Genomic DNA, 17,586 nt, shown 5'->3' on the forward strand with positions numbered 1-17,586 from the left:
ACAGCCAGTAAGAAATCCTCAATGGCCAAGAAAACTTTGAGCAATCAATTTTAAGTCAATTTCTGTTTTGAACTGCATTAGTATCTCTCTCCATTACCCTGAGACCTTCAGCAAGGCCTGTGTGGGTGTCACACTGGGGGATTAAAAAATGGGCAGAGAGGGGAAAGCAGTGGCCCCAGGTAGAACACTGAGCAGGAATTCAGAGAGAGTGACCAGAAAATGTAAGCTCCAGATATTATCAGAACACTGGAGGGCAGGAAAAGTCCTGGACCTCTCATAGCACATGGCTTGAGCCATCTTACGTATGAAGGGCTATGACCTAAGATACTGGAAAAGAATCTTTGACTGGAAAAGTCATTTGATTGTCATAATACAGTCTGCTCCAAAAAAATACACTTGTGTTAGAAAAGGCGGGTAACTGGCAGTGGTAAACAAACACCAAGATTTAACTCACTTTAATGTTCACTGCATGGCAATGGCCTTAAAACAAAGACCTTGAAGACTTTATAATGACATTCCTGTGAATAGTTAGAGGATTAAAACTTTTTCTCAGTGTCCCTGTTGGAAGTCAAGACCATTCTTCTCAGGAAGGTCAGTGGTCGCCCCAGGTGGAATGGTCATAGCTAAGTGGCCCTGGGTCCACTTCCATAGCAGGGGTTGACAAAGGTTTTCTGTAACAATCAGATAATAAATACATTAGACTTTGTGAGCCAAGAAGCAAAATTAAAGATATTAAGTAGATACTTACATAACAAGAGAAAAGACAAATTTACACATTTTTATTTCTTAAATTCAAAATATAACAATTGTGTACATTTTTTGTAATATAGATCCACTAATGAGAAGAATGGAATTTTTCTTTGGTATTTTGCTTCACTGGGATTCAAAGTTAATGTTACCTGGAGTGCCTGGGTGGCTCAGTTGGTTAAGCATTCAACTCTTGATATTGGGTCAGGCCATGATCTCATGTTCATGAGATTAGGCTCTGTATTGGGCTATGCGCTGACAGTGTAAAGCCTGCTTGGTATTCTCTCTCACCTTCTCTCTGTGCTCCTTCCCCACTTGAACTCTCTCTCTTTCTCTTTCTCTTTCTCTCTCTCTCTCTCAAAATAAATAAATAAACTTTAAAAAAACCCACAAAGTTAGGGGCGTCTGGGTGGCTCAGTCAGTTAACTGTCCGACTTTGGCTCAGGTCATGATCTCGTGGTTCACAAGTTCGAGCCCCACGTTGGACTCTGTGCTAACAGCTCAGACCTTGGAGCCTGCTTTGGATTCTGTGTTTCCCTCTCTCTCTGCCCCTCCGAGCTCACGCTCTCTCTCTCTCAAAAATAAATAAAAACATTGAAAAAACTTTAAAAACCCACAAAGTTAATGTTTCCTATCATAAGGTAGGTTGCAAGTGCTCATTTATAAAAACCATTCTTAGCTCATGGGCCATACAAAAACAGGCACAGGCCAGCCAGATATGGCTTCTGACCTCTGTTCTATAGTCACCAATGTTTGAGGCAAAGTCAATGCTGGGTGCTCTGTTCCAAGAATCTGTAGTGTAATACCTTGATTCAGAAATTAAACACCTCAAAAGGACTCTAGAGTAGCTCTTGAAAGATTCAGATGTTCCTCAAACACATAGGTCTAGCACTGCAATGATTGAAATAACCATCCTTTCAACCAATATTTACTGAGCACCTACTATGTGCTGGTACTATCATAGTCACAGGGGATGCAGTGGTGAGCAGGACAGATGAGCACCTGATCTTCACGGGGGATAAGACTGCAAACAAGAATAAAAGAAACGTGGAGGCGGCAGGGGGGCCCTGGCTGGCTAGTTGGTGGAGCATGGGACTCTTCATCTCAGGGTTGTGGGTTCAAGCCCCATGTTGGGTGTGGAGATTACTTTAAAAAATCTTTAAAAAAAAAAGAATAAAAGAAAGAAAAAACTGTGATCAAGTAGGAGTGCTATGGAGAAAGTAAGAAGACATAACAAAAGAAATTGTGGATGGGAGCTACCTGGATAAAGTCATTTAGTAAGAAGTTCCTTTTGCTCAACATTTTCATCAACCCTTTTTTTATCAGACCTTTGGATTTTTTCCAGTATGATGGGGGTAAACTAGAATCCCACTGTGTTTTGATCTGCTTCCATGGTTTATTGGTGGAACTAATCATCTCTCTGTATACTCATATTGTTCTCTCATATATATATATATATATATATATATATATATATATACACATATATATACATGTATATATATAATATATGATGTACATAATATAATGTATATAATAATGTAATTATTATTATAATGTAATATAATTATAATATAATGTGTATATATATATAATATATATAATGTAATCCCCTCCTTATTTTTCTGTTCAGTTGTCTATCTCTCTCTCTTTTTTTTTTTAGCCTATGCGTATGGGGGGGGGTCTTTTGTTGGTGGTAGTGTTTTTATATTTTGGATATTAATCTTTTATTGGTGATACATATTCAATATCCTCTCCCAGCCTATGATTGTCTTTTAATTTGATTTTAATTTTTATCTGGTAAGTAATCTACCTTATGTAAGAATTGGTTGTTAGCTACCTATCTCAACAGGCAAATGGAAACAGTCATGGGTTTTGAGTTTAACCCTTCATTTCATCCCACATAGCTCTGTTTTACCCAAATTGGTAAATGTCTCTGAGCCTGGGCTTCCTCAACTGCAAAATGAGGACAATTCCCACCTCATCGGTTTCTTCTGAAAATTAAATGAAAGAACACATGCAACTCCCCTAGCACAGGGCCTCTCCCACCCCACTCTTAAATCGTAAACTTCTCGAAGGCCTTATCTTCCCTGTACTACCAAGGTCAATACTTAAATTTTGGTTTCTTGTGTTGGTTAAACTAAGTTTATCTTTTAAATGTATATAAAATACCAAGTATAATAGCATGCAGTTAATTGACTAAAATATAGAAGGCAGGATCAGAAAAATAATTTAGTTATTTAACCCATGATTACTCCACTGACCTCCTTTGAACTACACCTTCCCTGCTTCCTCACCCTTCCCTCTCACACCATGTGCACACGTGCATACACACACACACACACACACACACACACACACACACACACACACACACAAAGGCCTGGAGCTCAGTTTTCTGACTTCTGGAGCTGCCACAAAGCTTTGCTCCCTGCATACACCCCCCTCTAAACGCCCCCCTCCACACACACACACTGATGCTCATCCTAATTAACTTACTCTCCCTCATTAACATAGGATAAAAATGCTTCCCCAAATCAGACACCTGGAAGTATCACAGTTTCAGTCTTCAAGTTATATTACAAAGCTGCAGTAATCAGAAACAGTATGGTACTGACACAAAAACAAGACATAGATCAATGAAACAGAACAAAAAACCCAGAAATAAAGCCACAATTATATGGTCAATTAATCTTTCACAAAGCAGGAAAGAATATACAATGGGAAAAGGACAATCTCTTCAACAAATGATCTTGGGAAAACTGGACAACTACATGCAAAAGAATGAAACTGGACCTCTTTCTTACACCACATACAATAATAAATTCAAAATGGATCAAGGACCGAAATGTGAGGCCTGAAACCATAAAAAATCCTAAAATAGAGCACAGGCAGCAATATCTCTGGCACTGGCAGTAGCAACATTTTTCTAGATATGTCTCCTTAGGCAAGGGAAACAAAAGCAAAATAAACTTGCGGGACTACATCAAAATAAAAAGCTTCTGTAGAGCAAAGGAAACAACTAACAAAACAAAAAGACAGCCTACTGAACGGGAGAAAATATTTGCAAATGACATATCCAATAAAGGGTTAGTATCCAAAATATATAAAGGATTGATACAACTCAACACCCAAAAAAACCCCAAATAATCCAATTAAAAAATGGGCAGAAGACATGAACAGACATTTCACCAAAGACATCCAGATGGCCAATAGACACATAGAAAGATGTTCAACCTCACTTATCATCAGAGAAATACAAACCAAAACTGCCATGAGATATCACCGCACACCTGTCAGAATGGCTAAAATCAAACACACAAGAAACAATAAGTGCTGGTGAAGATGCAGACAAAAAGGAACCTTTGAACATTGTTGGTGGGAATGCAAACTGGCACAGCCACTGTGTAAAACAGTATGGAGGTTCCTCAAAAAGTTAAAAGTAGAACTACCCTGTGATCTGCTAATCACACTACTGAGGATTTACCCCAAGAATACAAAAACACTAATTCAAAGGGATGCACGCGCCCCTATGTTTATTGCAATGTTATTCACAATAACCAAATTACAGAAGCAGCCCAAGGGTCCGCTGCTGGAAGAATGGATAAAGACGATGTGGTAGATATACACGACGCAGTATCATTCAGCCATAAAAAAGAACGAAATCTTGCCATTTTCCACGACATGGGTGGAGCTCGAGGGTATAATGCTAAGCGAAGTAAGTTAGTCAGAGAAAGACAAATACCATATGATTTCACTCATCTGAGGAATTTAAGAAACAAAACAAAGGAGCAAAGGGGAAAAAAAGAGAAACAAACCAAGAAACAGACTCTTAACTATAGAGAACAAACCGATGGTCACCAGAGGGCAGGAAGGAGGAAGGATGGGTGAAGTAGGTGATGGGGATTAAGAAGTGCACTTGTCATGATGAGCGCCGAGTAACGTACAGAATTGTTGAATCACTATGTTGTACGCCTGAGACTAGTGTAACACTGTACATTAATACTAGAATTTAAATTAAAACTTAACAAAAATTAAATTAAATTTTTCAAGAATGAAAAATATTAAACATCCCAACGAGTATTAGGCTTTATACACCCCCCCCCCCCCCGCCCCAGACACGGATGTCTATACCTTGTTGATGCCAAAGGGCCTGCTTCCCAGGAGAAACGCAAGGCTGAACAGAGACCATCCTCATTTCCAGAGCTGTTCCCATAGGCCAGGCATCTCTACCTACATGCTTTCGTTTAATCTTCACAACTTTCATGTGGATTAAGCGCTACTACTTTTCACAGAGGAGAAAACTAAAGACTAGACCAGGGATGCCACATCCAGTGAGGACGGGAGCAGAATTTAAACTTCCAGCCTCAAGTATAAAAATATGAGCCCATCTCACAGATGAGGCTGCACGATAATCAAGTCCTTTCATGACAAGTGCAAATCCACAGAAACAGGTCTCCAAGAATCTCATGCGTTACCTTCACTGGCTTCCCCATATTCTACCCCCAAAACTGCTGAATGAGGAGGCCTCCCTCCACATGTGATCTAATCACTGTGCTCAATTAGCATTCTGTGAATTAGGATTTGTAAGTGATTTGTTGTACTCCACTCAAAGTAGATAAAAAACAAACTGAAAACACTTGCTGTCGTGTTATGCACAATAGCAAACACTGTATAACATGCATATTGCCTCTGATTTGGGGCCAGATCCTGAAAAGAAGTTTGGAAGTCTTTCAACTTGCTCCAACTAAAAGTAAGTGATCTCTATGAAGATGGGTTTAAACATGGAGTTTGAGTCATCTCCCCAGAGGCCTTCAGCTCATTTAGATGCATGGCTTTATTTATTCAAAACTTGCTTGCCTTCTCCCCAGAAAAAAAGACCTGCAGCCCATCATCCCATCACTACTTTGTGCAAGGAATCTAACATAAACAATGTCAATGAGAATCACTGTATCTAACAAGCTCCAGGACACGCCACAGCAGTGTTTATAAGATGTAAATGGAGTCTTGTTTTATTTCCCCTGTTCTGCTAAATTCAGATGTCTGCTTCATTTTAGATCCAGGCCTCCTGAAAAGAGCTTCACGTGCTTTATTCAATACTGTCAAATGTGCATACTCAGTGAGGCGTTCAGAACGGCGAACAAGAAACATGACCTAGACGATGCCCGTTTAGATACGGATGATTGAAGGGTTACCATACCGTGGTGGCCGGAAGTGCTGCTCACCGAACCTTTCCAGCTCTCTGATTTCTGAGCACAGGACAGGCCTCTGTCCTCCCATAACGGGTATGTGGCCACTGGATTGTTAGCATGAGTGCTGGGTGTGGCTTCCAGCCAGGACATTTAATAATGCCATGCAAGACCCTCCGGAGCGTTCACCCCTCTGCCAAGGTGCCAGGCAAGCCTCCAGATGGTGACTGCACTGCCAGCCTGGGGTCCAGAGAGAGGATGACAACAGCACTGAGAGTCACCCCAACCCAGCCAACCAGTGACAGATACACAGCATGAGCAAGAAATAAACTTTTGTTAGTGTGAGCCCTGAGATTTGAAGGTTGTTTGTTATCACAGCATAAACTGGCCCCCTCCTGCCCGACACCCCCAACAAATGGTGCCATGAAAAAGGGCTTGATGTCTCTCGTGATAAGTTAGCAGATCTGTGTAATTTAGTATCTGAAGCTAAATGTTATTATCTTGTCAGGGAAAGATCCCTCGGCCCATAGTTCGCTCGGACCCCAATCATCATGTTCTAAAATCTGAATTAAATAGACCAAGCAAAATTGGAGAGAGAAAATTACAGTTGTAACCTTCCAAACTGCCAGTTCTAATTTATTGATCTGTCAAGGTTCTTAGTTGTAAACAATAGAAACCACTCTGGCTAGTTAAGTAGAAAAGGAATTGATTAAAGATTTATTAGCTTGCAGAATCTCAAGGGCAGGAACACCACCCTACTCGCCAGTGTAGACTACACTGCCCCACTGCTGGGCACAGACTCTATGGCTCATTTCACCAACCTGGACACGGAATGCCTCCAGTCGGCCACCATTGCTACTCCACAGCCATCATGCCACTTGTTTCTTTGAATCTCTAAGGTACAACCATATTCTCATGCAGGTATATCTGAATGCTAGGCCTCGGTTGCATGAATGCATTCTTGGTGCAAGGAAAAATGGGGAAATTCTTTTCTGGTGGTTTTTTTTTTGTTTTTATTTTATTTTATTTTATTTTTGTCTTAGGTGAAGAATTCCTCAAATACAGGAGAGAAATTCAAAGGTGTGGTCAAAAAGAACGATTAATACCCGCTACATCTTGGGTAGCAAGTAACAGGGATGACTAAGGTCTTTAGGGCTCATTTTAGTCCACAGTCAAGTTCCCAGAGCCTCTCTGGTTTACCTCTCCCTCAGTTCTAGCCAAGTACGCTTCCAGTGAATCCCTCTTTTGAGTAGTTTCAGTTGGCTTCCATCACTTGCAACCAAGAGACTCCTGATACAGAAGTAATCGTATATTAAAGAGACTCAAACTAGCCAGTTGCAAACAGGACTGTAAATATTTACATGCTGTGAAGAATTTTTCAGATTTCTTTTTTTTTTTTTTTTTTTGCAGAGCAACTCTCCGCATTGACAGAAAAAAAATGAAACAAAAAACATAAGACTCTAGCTTTAGTTTGAGAACCCTAATTGGGATAATGGGCTACGTACTGATCACACTTACTTTCTCTATTAAAAGTCCCCACAAATTACATTTTACTTAAAAAAAAATAAAAGGAAAAATGTTGCATCTACAAAGATCTTGTGTATATATACCCAAATGAATTTTTAAAAATGAGTAATATGCAGAAGGTGCCAACTTACTGCCAAACACTACATGGAAATAAGGTTATCTGGGGCGCCTGGGTAGCTCAGTGGGTTAAGCATCCGACTTCAGCTCAGGTCATGATCTCACAATTCATGAGTTCAAGCCCCACATCGGGCTCTGTGCTGACAGCTCAGAGCCTGGAGCCTGCTTCAGATTCTGTGTCTCCCTCTCTCTCTGCCCCTCCCCTGCTCATGCTCTGTTTCTCTCTCAAAAATGAATAAACATTTTTAAAAAAGGTTATCGGTAAGAATATATCTAGACAGAGAAATAGTTAACCAATAGAGAAATACATACACACAGAGGCACAGATGCTAGGCTTATTAAAAAACAAACAAAACAAAGCAAGACAAACAAAAAAACCTAAACTCTGCTTCTGGGTGCTCAGGTTCAAGATCCCTGAACTGGACTAGTTAAAATATTAGAATATGAGGAAAGCAAAACCTTAAGGGTAAAACTGTACAATAACTATCCCAAACAGTTAAGGAATGCCAAGCCCTTGACTTCTTGAGGTAACTTAGGGAAGGCTTCCCCTTTCTCCAAGAATGGCTTCTGGAACAGGGAGGGGGCTCCCAGGCTATGACTATGGCTTGTGGCTAGAGCTGACTGATCCAAGGTGAGTATCTAAGACAGTAAGCTGGAGCTGAGGGAGGCCAGTCTTGTTACAGTAACACTTTAGGGAAAAGGTCAAGGAGACCTGGGATTTCCTGGGCAACCCTGCTCCTTCCCCCTGCACATAGTGGTCGCTTAACTCTTCCTCCAATTCAGTGAGAAATTCTCAAGGTTTTCCCAATAAGTGTCTTTAATTTTTTTTGTTCGTTTTGGCATTTTTTGCTTCAGTTAGGTCAGAGTCCATTCTCTCTCGTTTATAACCAAAAGAACATTACATTAACCAAGTATACTGCTCTACCATCTTACTCTCCCCATTATCCAACTCTAGCCTTTAGTAACTCCTCTTTCTTGACTAGGAATGGCTAGAAAGGCCCTTTGGTTTCTGCGTATCTAGTTTTTCTGTGCCATGCGGTCATTGAGCTTAGCAGCGTTAACATTGCCGGTCACTCCTGACGAAAAACGATGATCGATTTTGACGTCTGGCTAAGAGGTTGCAACTTCAAATGCGTTCAGAGATCAGACAGGTAATGCAAATGGAGAGAGTGCTGTGCTGGGTTCCACTGGACACTGTAGGCCCCGTCGAATGATATTAATGTCCAAATACTTAAAAAACTGTACGGTTCAAATAAAATTCTTCATGGGCGAGATCTACCGCCCGAGCCATTCACCAACAACCCAGCTTGCTATTAGTTTAAATTACCCATGGTCCTAGACCGTGAGGCTCATACAACTAAATTTTGTCTCGATCATTTGACAGGATAAAAATGCTCTTGTACAGCAAATCCTCCCACCTTCTCTTAGCAGAAAACTCCACAGGCCATTAAGGGGACCCGCGTGAGGTCTCTAGAGAACCCAAGGGCTGCTTTTAAAAGAAGCTTATCAACGCTGGTAGATTCCTGCTTTTGTGTGTGTCTCGTGGTAAATGAAGCAGGCTCCTGTTACTTTCTATGAAGCACAGAATAAAGAGCCAAACTCCTTAGAGGCAGAAGTACTCCAAAGGTGTCATAGCGTAGATGGAAAACCTCAAATGCCCATCACCCTTGACAGTCTCCAGTTTGACTACACAACTCTTGATTCTCTTCGCAGACTAAAAGGGAAATCTCACATGAGAAAACTGACAGGATTTTCTTGTCCTCGGAAAATGGACTGGACACATTGCACCTAACATCTCCACCACCACTTGTTGACAAACAGCGGAGCCTCCACTACCAGCTCCTTTGCCCACAGAATGTTCTCTGAGGAACTGTGGGGGTTTAGAAGGCGTGCGGAGGTCTATTCTCCATCTGAGGCACATCCAAGTTTTAATCAAAACCTGCTTTTTCTCTGTGAAACCAAGCAACTGCCATTTCACACCCACATATTGCTGGAGCTCACTCAATTACCCTCAATGACTTTGTTTAAAATGAAAATGCTTTGCCTCCTGAGGACGGTGTGAGAGGACTGATTAATGTTGTTCCCTGAAGGACAGGAGTTGTAGGTGCACAGCAAAAATCTAAGCAGCTGGAAACTACCGCTGGGCCATATTTTACAAGCCATTCAAACCTACCTTCAAGGGTTCTGTAAAGAGTAAGGACTTTGAAGGCAGTTGGATATATCAAAGGCTCTACTATGCATCTTCCTCTTCCCTCCTGATGAAAATCACAGAATTAGAAAACTAAGATGATGAGAAGTGAGGAAGAACGACTGAATTTTTCCATATGGTTGTTCAGAAAAGGAAACAGCTTTTTTTTTTTTTTTTTCTTTTCTGACACATTGTTCCAAAGGATCTGTAACTAACAAACCAATCCAGCACATTGCTGGTTCCCTGGCTCTGTGACTCAGAAGCCACTTTTCTCTCCAACATATTAAATGTCAAGTAAGATATCTCTGATAAGACAGAAAAAAATTTCTTCAGGAAGCTTGGCTCCTATGTGAGTGCTTCTCCTGTGCAAATGAGCCACGTACTGTGGTGCTGCCTTTTAGGTGGATTGCTAACCTGTAAGAGAAACATCTACTCAAGACTGTGGAAAGCGGCATAAATCATGGAGGCCGTATCTTAGTCCTCACCCATGTGAGGTTTCGCCCATGTGATCACAGTGTATGTGAAAGACAGAAAAACCAGAAAGAAACACAGCAATGGGGGGAAGGAAAGGAATTACAGCGACATTTTTATTCATATGTAGTATGCAGATTCTAGTGCCTAAGGGCTCTGATGGAAAGCTTCTGTCTATACCAAAACGCATGGGTTCTAGGGTTGTCCTAATGAAAAAAGACAGTTTTTACCCACCATGTATCATTTGCCCCGATTTCACAGTGCTCTAAGGCTACGACCTCTAATGTGAAAGCAGACGTAATATTTAGAGTTAGTTTCTTGCATGACTCTGAAAGAAGGGGAGGAGGAAAGAGGGAAAGAATTATATGAGGACTGCACTTTGCTTTTCTTTTTTATAACAGATTATTTTCTTTAAGAGAAGCACGAGCTATGATTAAAGTGGCAATATAATTGCTGAATTTTTGTGCCTCTAACACCTGCAAAGGAAGCACGTTGACAAGAAACCCTCCACAACCCAATTATTCCATGCAGGTTTCATCCACCCAAAAAGCCATCCTCAAAATAGAATGGAACTTTTTCTCCTTCACGGATCTGGTAGGTGCCTTCCACAAAGTACCCAAGAACCTAAATAGCATTGTTTACCATTATTCTCAACAAGCAAAATTTAAATAAGATCCAAGGTTTTTAACACATAATTTCCGAACTTTAGTTGTCAATTACTTAATGGTGCATTCAGCTTATATTGCACATCTGGACAGGAGGCTACAAAGGAGTAAGATCGATAAGGGATGGCAAACTCTGTTTCCAAAAGTGGGAGAACAGATTGGATAACTGGTCTTTCCGGTTGTGAGGAACATTTTAACTCAACTGAAAAAAAAAAAAAAAAAAAGGGAAAATGAAACACATTCAAGATTCCCACTAGCTAGGAATGGGAGGAAGTTAGAATGTATATCTTGAAGAAGAGTAAATAAATAGAGAGCTGGGGAAAAAAAGAAACCCAGGGAAGAGTCTTCCTTAGGAGGCTAAAAAATTAAGCAGTACTTTAAAAACAGCAATAAGCTCAGTCCTTTCTTATATATTTTTAACCAAAGTCATTTAGAGTTACACATCATAGGTTGAAATAGTAAGATTCTCATATTTTTTTTACATATCGGTGTCTCAGGAGTAAGCATCTACAAGGGGTCATTTTGGGAAATACAATCCTTTCCATCAAGCACAACTGTGGGGACAAAACGGTCAATCTGAAATGGATTACCATGCGACATGTACAAAGCAAATGACAAACCAGGATGCATTTGTCATCATCCCCAGTTGGGGAAAGATTGGCATGGAAGTAGGATTGATATGGGAAGGTTTCCAGGTGATGACCCTTGACCTGAGCGGTCAAGAATGGAAAGGGCATGAATCACAGGAAGGGAGGATGGAAGGCTTGCAAGGAAGAGAATCAGCATCAGCCAAAGGAATGGAAATAGGTTACAACAAATTATACTTGGGAAACGGCTGAGGCTAAAGATCTGTCACAGGACAGATATGTGAATGTTAAAGCTACCATTAATTGAGTGCTTATCCCATGCAAGACTCTATGCACATATTTCCTTCTGTTTTTTTTTTTTTTCTAATTTAATTTTAATAAAACTGAGCTCCAGGGCTCAGACCCAGATAGCTCGTTTGTGTTAGCCACCCCCCACTCCCTAGCTGATCTCCTACAGTCTCACGGCTTTAGTCCCACCTGTACACTGATGACTCCCATCTCTCTCTTCAGCCTGGATGCGTCCTCCAACTCTAGACTAATACGTCCAACTGCCTGTTTGACATTTCCACCTGGATGTCTAAAGGTTACCTCAGACTCAACCTGTTTAAATCCAACCTCCTGATTTCTGTCCACTCCTCCCCAAACCCAAAGCTAAACAACAAAAACTTCTCCTCCCTCCCTCATCTTCAAAACACATCCAGGATCAGACCACTCTGCACACCTCCATTTCTACCAGCCTGTATAAGCCACCACTGTCCCCTGCATCACTGCTGCAGACTCCTGAAAAGGATGGATGTGAACTTCCCCTCCAGCGACCCTCGGAGTCTGTGCATTCCAACCCTATCCACGTGCAGGACAGGCCCCAGTTACAGACACTGTTGTCTCAAGTGGTGACCAAGATTTAAGAGTGATTCTTGGACAGGTGACAACAGAAACAACACAGGCTGAGGGCGGATGTGAGAGGAAAACTGCAGGGCAGGCCTGATGGGGACATCTGAGGACATGGAGAGAAACAAAAGAACCTGAACCTTTAAGGAAAATCAAGTCCTAGATCAAATGTCCCCTCACGGTTAGCCTTTTTTGACTCCTCAGCTGGAGTTCAAGACCTTATTTACAACTTGAGTCACATTACTAGAGGCCCAAGCCGAGTGCCGCCCTCACCAGACTTTGAACTCATTTTGGGCCCCGGCACCTGATACAGCATCTGGGACCTGGAAAGCCTTTGGCAGACATGTGCTGGAGACATAACATGGTGTCATGGTAAGTGCATTAGGAGCATGAAGAAGGGAGTGGAAGAGCAAATTAAGACTTCACTTGGTGGGGGGGGGGGGGGCGGCGGGGGGGTCACCTGGGTGGCTCAGTGGGTTGAGCATCTGACTCTTGGTTTCGGCTCAGGTCATGATCTCATGGTTCATGGGATGGAGCCCCATGTCAGGCTCTGCACTGACAGTGCAAATCCTGCTTGGGATTCTTTTCTTTTCTTTTCTTTCTTTCTTTCTTTCTTTCTTTCTTTCTTTCTTTCTTTCTTTCCCTCTCTCTCTCTCCCTCTCTCAAAACAAATGAATAAACTTAAAAAAAAAAAAAAGATTTGGGAAGTGAGGTTTCAGAGATAGGAAAAAGTATTTGAGTTCATCCAGGAAGGTAACACTGATGGCCAGGCAAGTACAGCAGGGCTATGGCACCGCAGAGGCAAGCCTTGGAGCAAAGGAAGGCAGGGGTGTGATCCTGAAAAGTAGGTTAGCCTGGGAAGCCACAGGAAGCAGCAGAGTCAAAGGAAGAATTTTCCCTCTCCCCAAGAGGTGGGGGGTGGGGGGCAGGGGATGTTTTAAAGAAAAGAGGGTGAGCCAGGCAACAGATAGAAGTTGCCCTAGAGGCTGTGGTTGGCTTGATGGGTGTGAGGCCCAGGCAAGCTCGTACCTGCAGTTCTTAATCTTTTCATCCTCAAGGACCTAGTAAATTACTGAGCTCCAAAAGGAGGGAAGAAGGCCAGAGGCTTCACAACCAGAGGTTAAACTTGAACCACTCACTGAGGTGTGAGCCAAGAAGTTAATGCGGTAGGAAGAGCACCACTGTCGAGTGCTGTAAGACAAACCCAGATTATTACTTCAGTCCTCGAGGTTCCAATTAACTTCCCATCAAGCGGCGCCGGGGCTCGGCTTCTCGCCCTGTGCCAGCCACCATGCCAACGTCTGCGGCGGAACTCAAGGGAAATTCGGCTGGAGAGTGGATCTCCATCGCCTCGATGAAGGCAGAGAGGAAAAGCCACTCACGGTGGATACCCACCTCGCTTTGCCAGGCCTCAAGGAGAAAACCGGGGGAAGCACAGAATATAAGTAAAACCCCAACACCTTTCTTTTCCTTTCCCTGCCCATCACTCGTAGCCCCTCCTCACTAGAATGTAAGCTCCTTGAGAGCAGGACTTGGTCCCTCACTGCTGGATGCGAGCCTGCAGGGAGCCTGGCACGCGGTGGACGCTCGGTGGAATACTGAATGGACTCGGCTCAGTCCCTCTTCGTATCTGGGCGCTGGAGGGTGCCACCACTGGAGCCTCCAGGGAGGGCTGAGCTGGGAGAAGCAGAAGACTTCTCTGAAGGTCCCGGTGGGGCTGCCTGCGGGCCCGAGCGGAGGGCTCTGAGCGCGGTCGGGGAGGGGAGTCGGGTCTAAGGCCCACGACTGCACCGTTTGCAACTGACCTTCCGGCGGGGACGCCCGCGCGGGGCGCAGCAGCCCGGCTCCGGCGTCCCGCTGCCGCCGCCCTCCGGAGGCGCTCGGCGCCCGCTGCGCACGTAGGTCACCTGCCTCCTGCTGGCGCCTCGGGGCGGGCCGGGCGCGGGCGGCAGGTGCGGCCCGGGCGGCCCGGGAGCCGGGCCCGGCGGGGCGCTACGGGCCGGGGGCCGGGGCCCGGCGCGGCGCAGCTCCGCGCACAGTCGCAGGCCGAGCAGCAGCGCGGCGCCGACCACACACCGGCGCAGGACGCCGCAGCCCCTCCCGGGCGGCCTCTCCCGCGCCATGGCAGGGGGGCCGGGCCCGGGGCTAAGCTCGGCGGCCCGCACGCCGCGCCCGGCCGGCAGCGAGGATGTGGCCCCGCGGGCCCGAGCCGCCCACGGTGGGAACTCCCCCGCGGGCCGGGGCGCGGGCTCGGACCCGCCTCCCTCCCCGCGGTCCAAGGAAGCCTCGGCGTAACCTTATCCTGCCCGGCCGAGCGCGCCGGCCGCTGGAAGGGGTGAGGGGCGGCGTGCCGGGTGGGGTCGCGGAGGTGCAGGAGGCTCGGCGGGGCCAGAACCCGGGCTCCGGGGGTCCCCGAGGAGGTAGGGGGCAGGGCTCCACCCCGGCCTCCGGCGCCAGGCGGAGTTGAAAAGCTACATGGCCAGAAAAAGCGCATTCCTAACGGGGTCCTGGTTGGTAACTTCATTTTGTAGCATTAGTGTTGTTGAAGAAACACAGGAGGTAGGTGAGCTGCTAGGTTTTGCTACACGGAACAAGTTCTGATTGTCAAGCAGTTTGTGCCATTAAGCACAGCATAAAAATATATCGCACTTAGGTTCGGGTTTACAACTTCTCTCCCTCAAGAAAGGGGCGGGGGGAGGAAATAGCACTCGATACAAAATAATCAAATTAGAGCTATTCCATTTCTAAATTCTGCCCGAAGCCAATCCATGCTTTCTCTCCGTGTTATGAAATGTGTGGGGGTGAAGGAGAGGGAAAGAGCCAGCTAAGACATCTGACAGCAGGCAGAGAGAACAGAAGTTACCATGGCATGATGTAAATCAAATTAATTTAGCTCCAAACACACACCTCCCTGCTGTCTTGCAGAGATACAGAGGGACAAATTTATCTTTAGGCAAAATGCTCCCCAGCTGGTATTTCCATCACCACCTTGACCTTAATTAATCAGACTGAACGCTCACAGCCTGAAGTCCGGTGTTGACTGTTCATTTCCAATGGTTACAATTCTTTCCCATAACCTGTTTGAGGTTTGGGCTTGGGGTTTAGGTTTGGATTTGGGTTTGTTTTCTTTAGCTGTGGCCACTTCTTTTTATGTTCTATGTTTCTATTTTCCATACTTATACATGAGACTACCCCTGCAGTCCTATTCTCTCCCCTAACTACCCACAGCTTGGACAACAGAAACCAAATATGGAGTCCCCTTCCCCCACTCCCTGAATCTCAGGAATTTTCCACAAGGAGCCCTCCTCTCTAAAACCTCTGTAGCTTAAGAAAGAGCCAGTCTATTCTCTGTCACTGTACAAAGCACTTGGGCTATTTTCTCCACATCTAACAACACAATGGAGTCCATTCCCTGGGCCACACCAGTCTTCAGGCTCCTGAGTGTTTCATTATGATTGACTCTTGTTTTTTTTCTTAGATGTAGCCCTGGGGCTATTGCAGATGGGCTTTGTTTTAAAGAATCCAAGCAAGTAACATTTCCCTGACACAAATTTTTAGAGAAAATCTCACATTCTGTGACTATTTAAATAGTCAGACTTGACCTATGTGTTGGATCAGAACCCTGTCTTGCAGAAGCTGTGAGACTTTGGACAAAGTACTTAACCTCTCTCAGCCTCCATTCTCTCGTGTGTAAATAGACCTATATATCTGGTAGGATTACAAAGATTGCATAAAATATTAAATGTTCAGTAACTTAAATAATGCCTGGCTCACAGAAGCTACTCAATTAATGGTAATTATTTTTACCATTAAAGAAAATCCTGGATGTTATCATGAAAAATGAAATTTAAGCATTGATTCTAAAGTAGGTAAATGTAAGAAAGTATAAGGAGATTTATAAATATCTTACATTGTCTGGCATCAGGAGTATCCAACAGTTGCAAGAAACAACGATTAAGGCTCACAGATATACTTCATTAAGTTGTATAATTGTGTAAGGCTATTTAAAAAAAAATTTTTTTTTAACGTTTATTTATTTTTGAGACAGAGAGAGACAGAGCATGAACGGGGGAGGGGCAGAGAGAGAGGGAGACAGAATTGGAAGCAGGCTCCAGGCTCTGAGCCATCAGCCCAGAGCCCGACGCGGGGCTCGAACTCACGGACCGCAAGATCGTGACCCGGGCTGAAGTCGGACGCTTAACCGACTGAGCCACCTAGGCGCCCCTGTGTAAGGCTATTTTTTTAATGTTTATTTATTTTGAGAGAGAGAGAGCACATGCACAGGTGCACACACGAGTAAGGAAGGGGCAGAGAGAGAGAGAGGGAGAGAAAGAATCCCAAGAAGGCTCCATGCTGTAAGTGCAGAGCCCCACACGGGAAACTCACCAACTGTGAGATCATGACCTGAGCCGAAATCAAGAGTCTGACACTTAACGAACTATGCCAGCCAGGTGCCCCGGTAAAGCTGTTTAAGACATGATGCACATCGTGCTTGATAAATCTGGATCGCCAAAGTCTGGTGTAGACTTTGCTAGAAGTTTTATTTTCTATGCAACCAACACAGTGCTAGCTAAAGAGGTAATCTTTGGAATATTACAAAACCACTAACTTAAGCCCTCTGCTCATCTGTTGAGTTACTCTCCAGGGGGGGAGGGGGACATGAGGAGGATCCTATATTATGAAAATGGGGATATTTAATAAGGCTCTGGACTGGGGTTGGGAGGGGGCACACAGAACAGTGTAGCTCTTGAAGAAAATGGGCAAGATGACCTCATATTTTCCCTTATCTCATTTCTATGATTCTCTAATAATGTTTCCATTATGAGAAAAAATCCAAATAAAGTACAACATTTAAATGCCCTTTTCCCTCATCTTTTACAATGGTCCCTACATGTTTATTACTAATAAAAAGGAACTGTTTATATGTATGTAGCATCATTAATTTTCTAGGAAGAATTCCCCCATTTTTAACTTCCGCACATTTCCCTGTGTCGTGGATTTTAATGAATAGTGAAATAGGTTAGTTGGTAGGCGGCAGAGGAAAATCTAACTGATCACTGTCTTCGCTGACAAGCCATCTTTCATTCACGACATCTGCTTTTCTCATGGAGTTGAACCTGTCATGTTCCTTTCTGGATATGTTTCAAAAATGCAGTAATTATTAACCACGGAGTCATAGGTTGGTTACTTAAATGTGCAGGTCAGTA

The 17,586-nt window shown here is 43.9% G+C and overlaps 1 protein-coding gene across 7 annotated transcripts in view; it reads right to left on the minus strand.

Annotated features, from left to right (window-relative positions):
* METTL24 (methyltransferase like 24) overlaps positions 1–14,604 on the minus strand; it is a 170,687-nt gene extending 156,083 nt beyond the window's left edge. For 2 of the 7 annotated variants that reach the window (XM_045499269.1, XM_045499270.1), the window contains exon 1: positions 14,185–14,599. In XM_045499269.1, the coding sequence (XP_045355225.1) occupies positions 14,185–14,502 (318 nt within the window). In that variant the 5' untranslated portion in view covers positions 14,503–14,599. Of the gene's footprint in view, positions 1–14,184 lie in introns of all 7 variants that reach the window. The other 5 variants (XM_045499273.1, XM_045499272.1, XM_045499271.1 and 2 more) reach the window with 4 other exon arrangements.
* Positions 14,605–17,586: the final 2,982 nt, after the last annotated feature.

Source organism: Leopardus geoffroyi, chromosome B2, assembly GCF_018350155.1.
Source record: "Leopardus geoffroyi isolate Oge1 chromosome B2, O.geoffroyi_Oge1_pat1.0, whole genome shotgun sequence".
Taxonomy (NCBI): Eukaryota; Metazoa; Chordata; class Mammalia; order Carnivora; family Felidae; genus Leopardus; species Leopardus geoffroyi.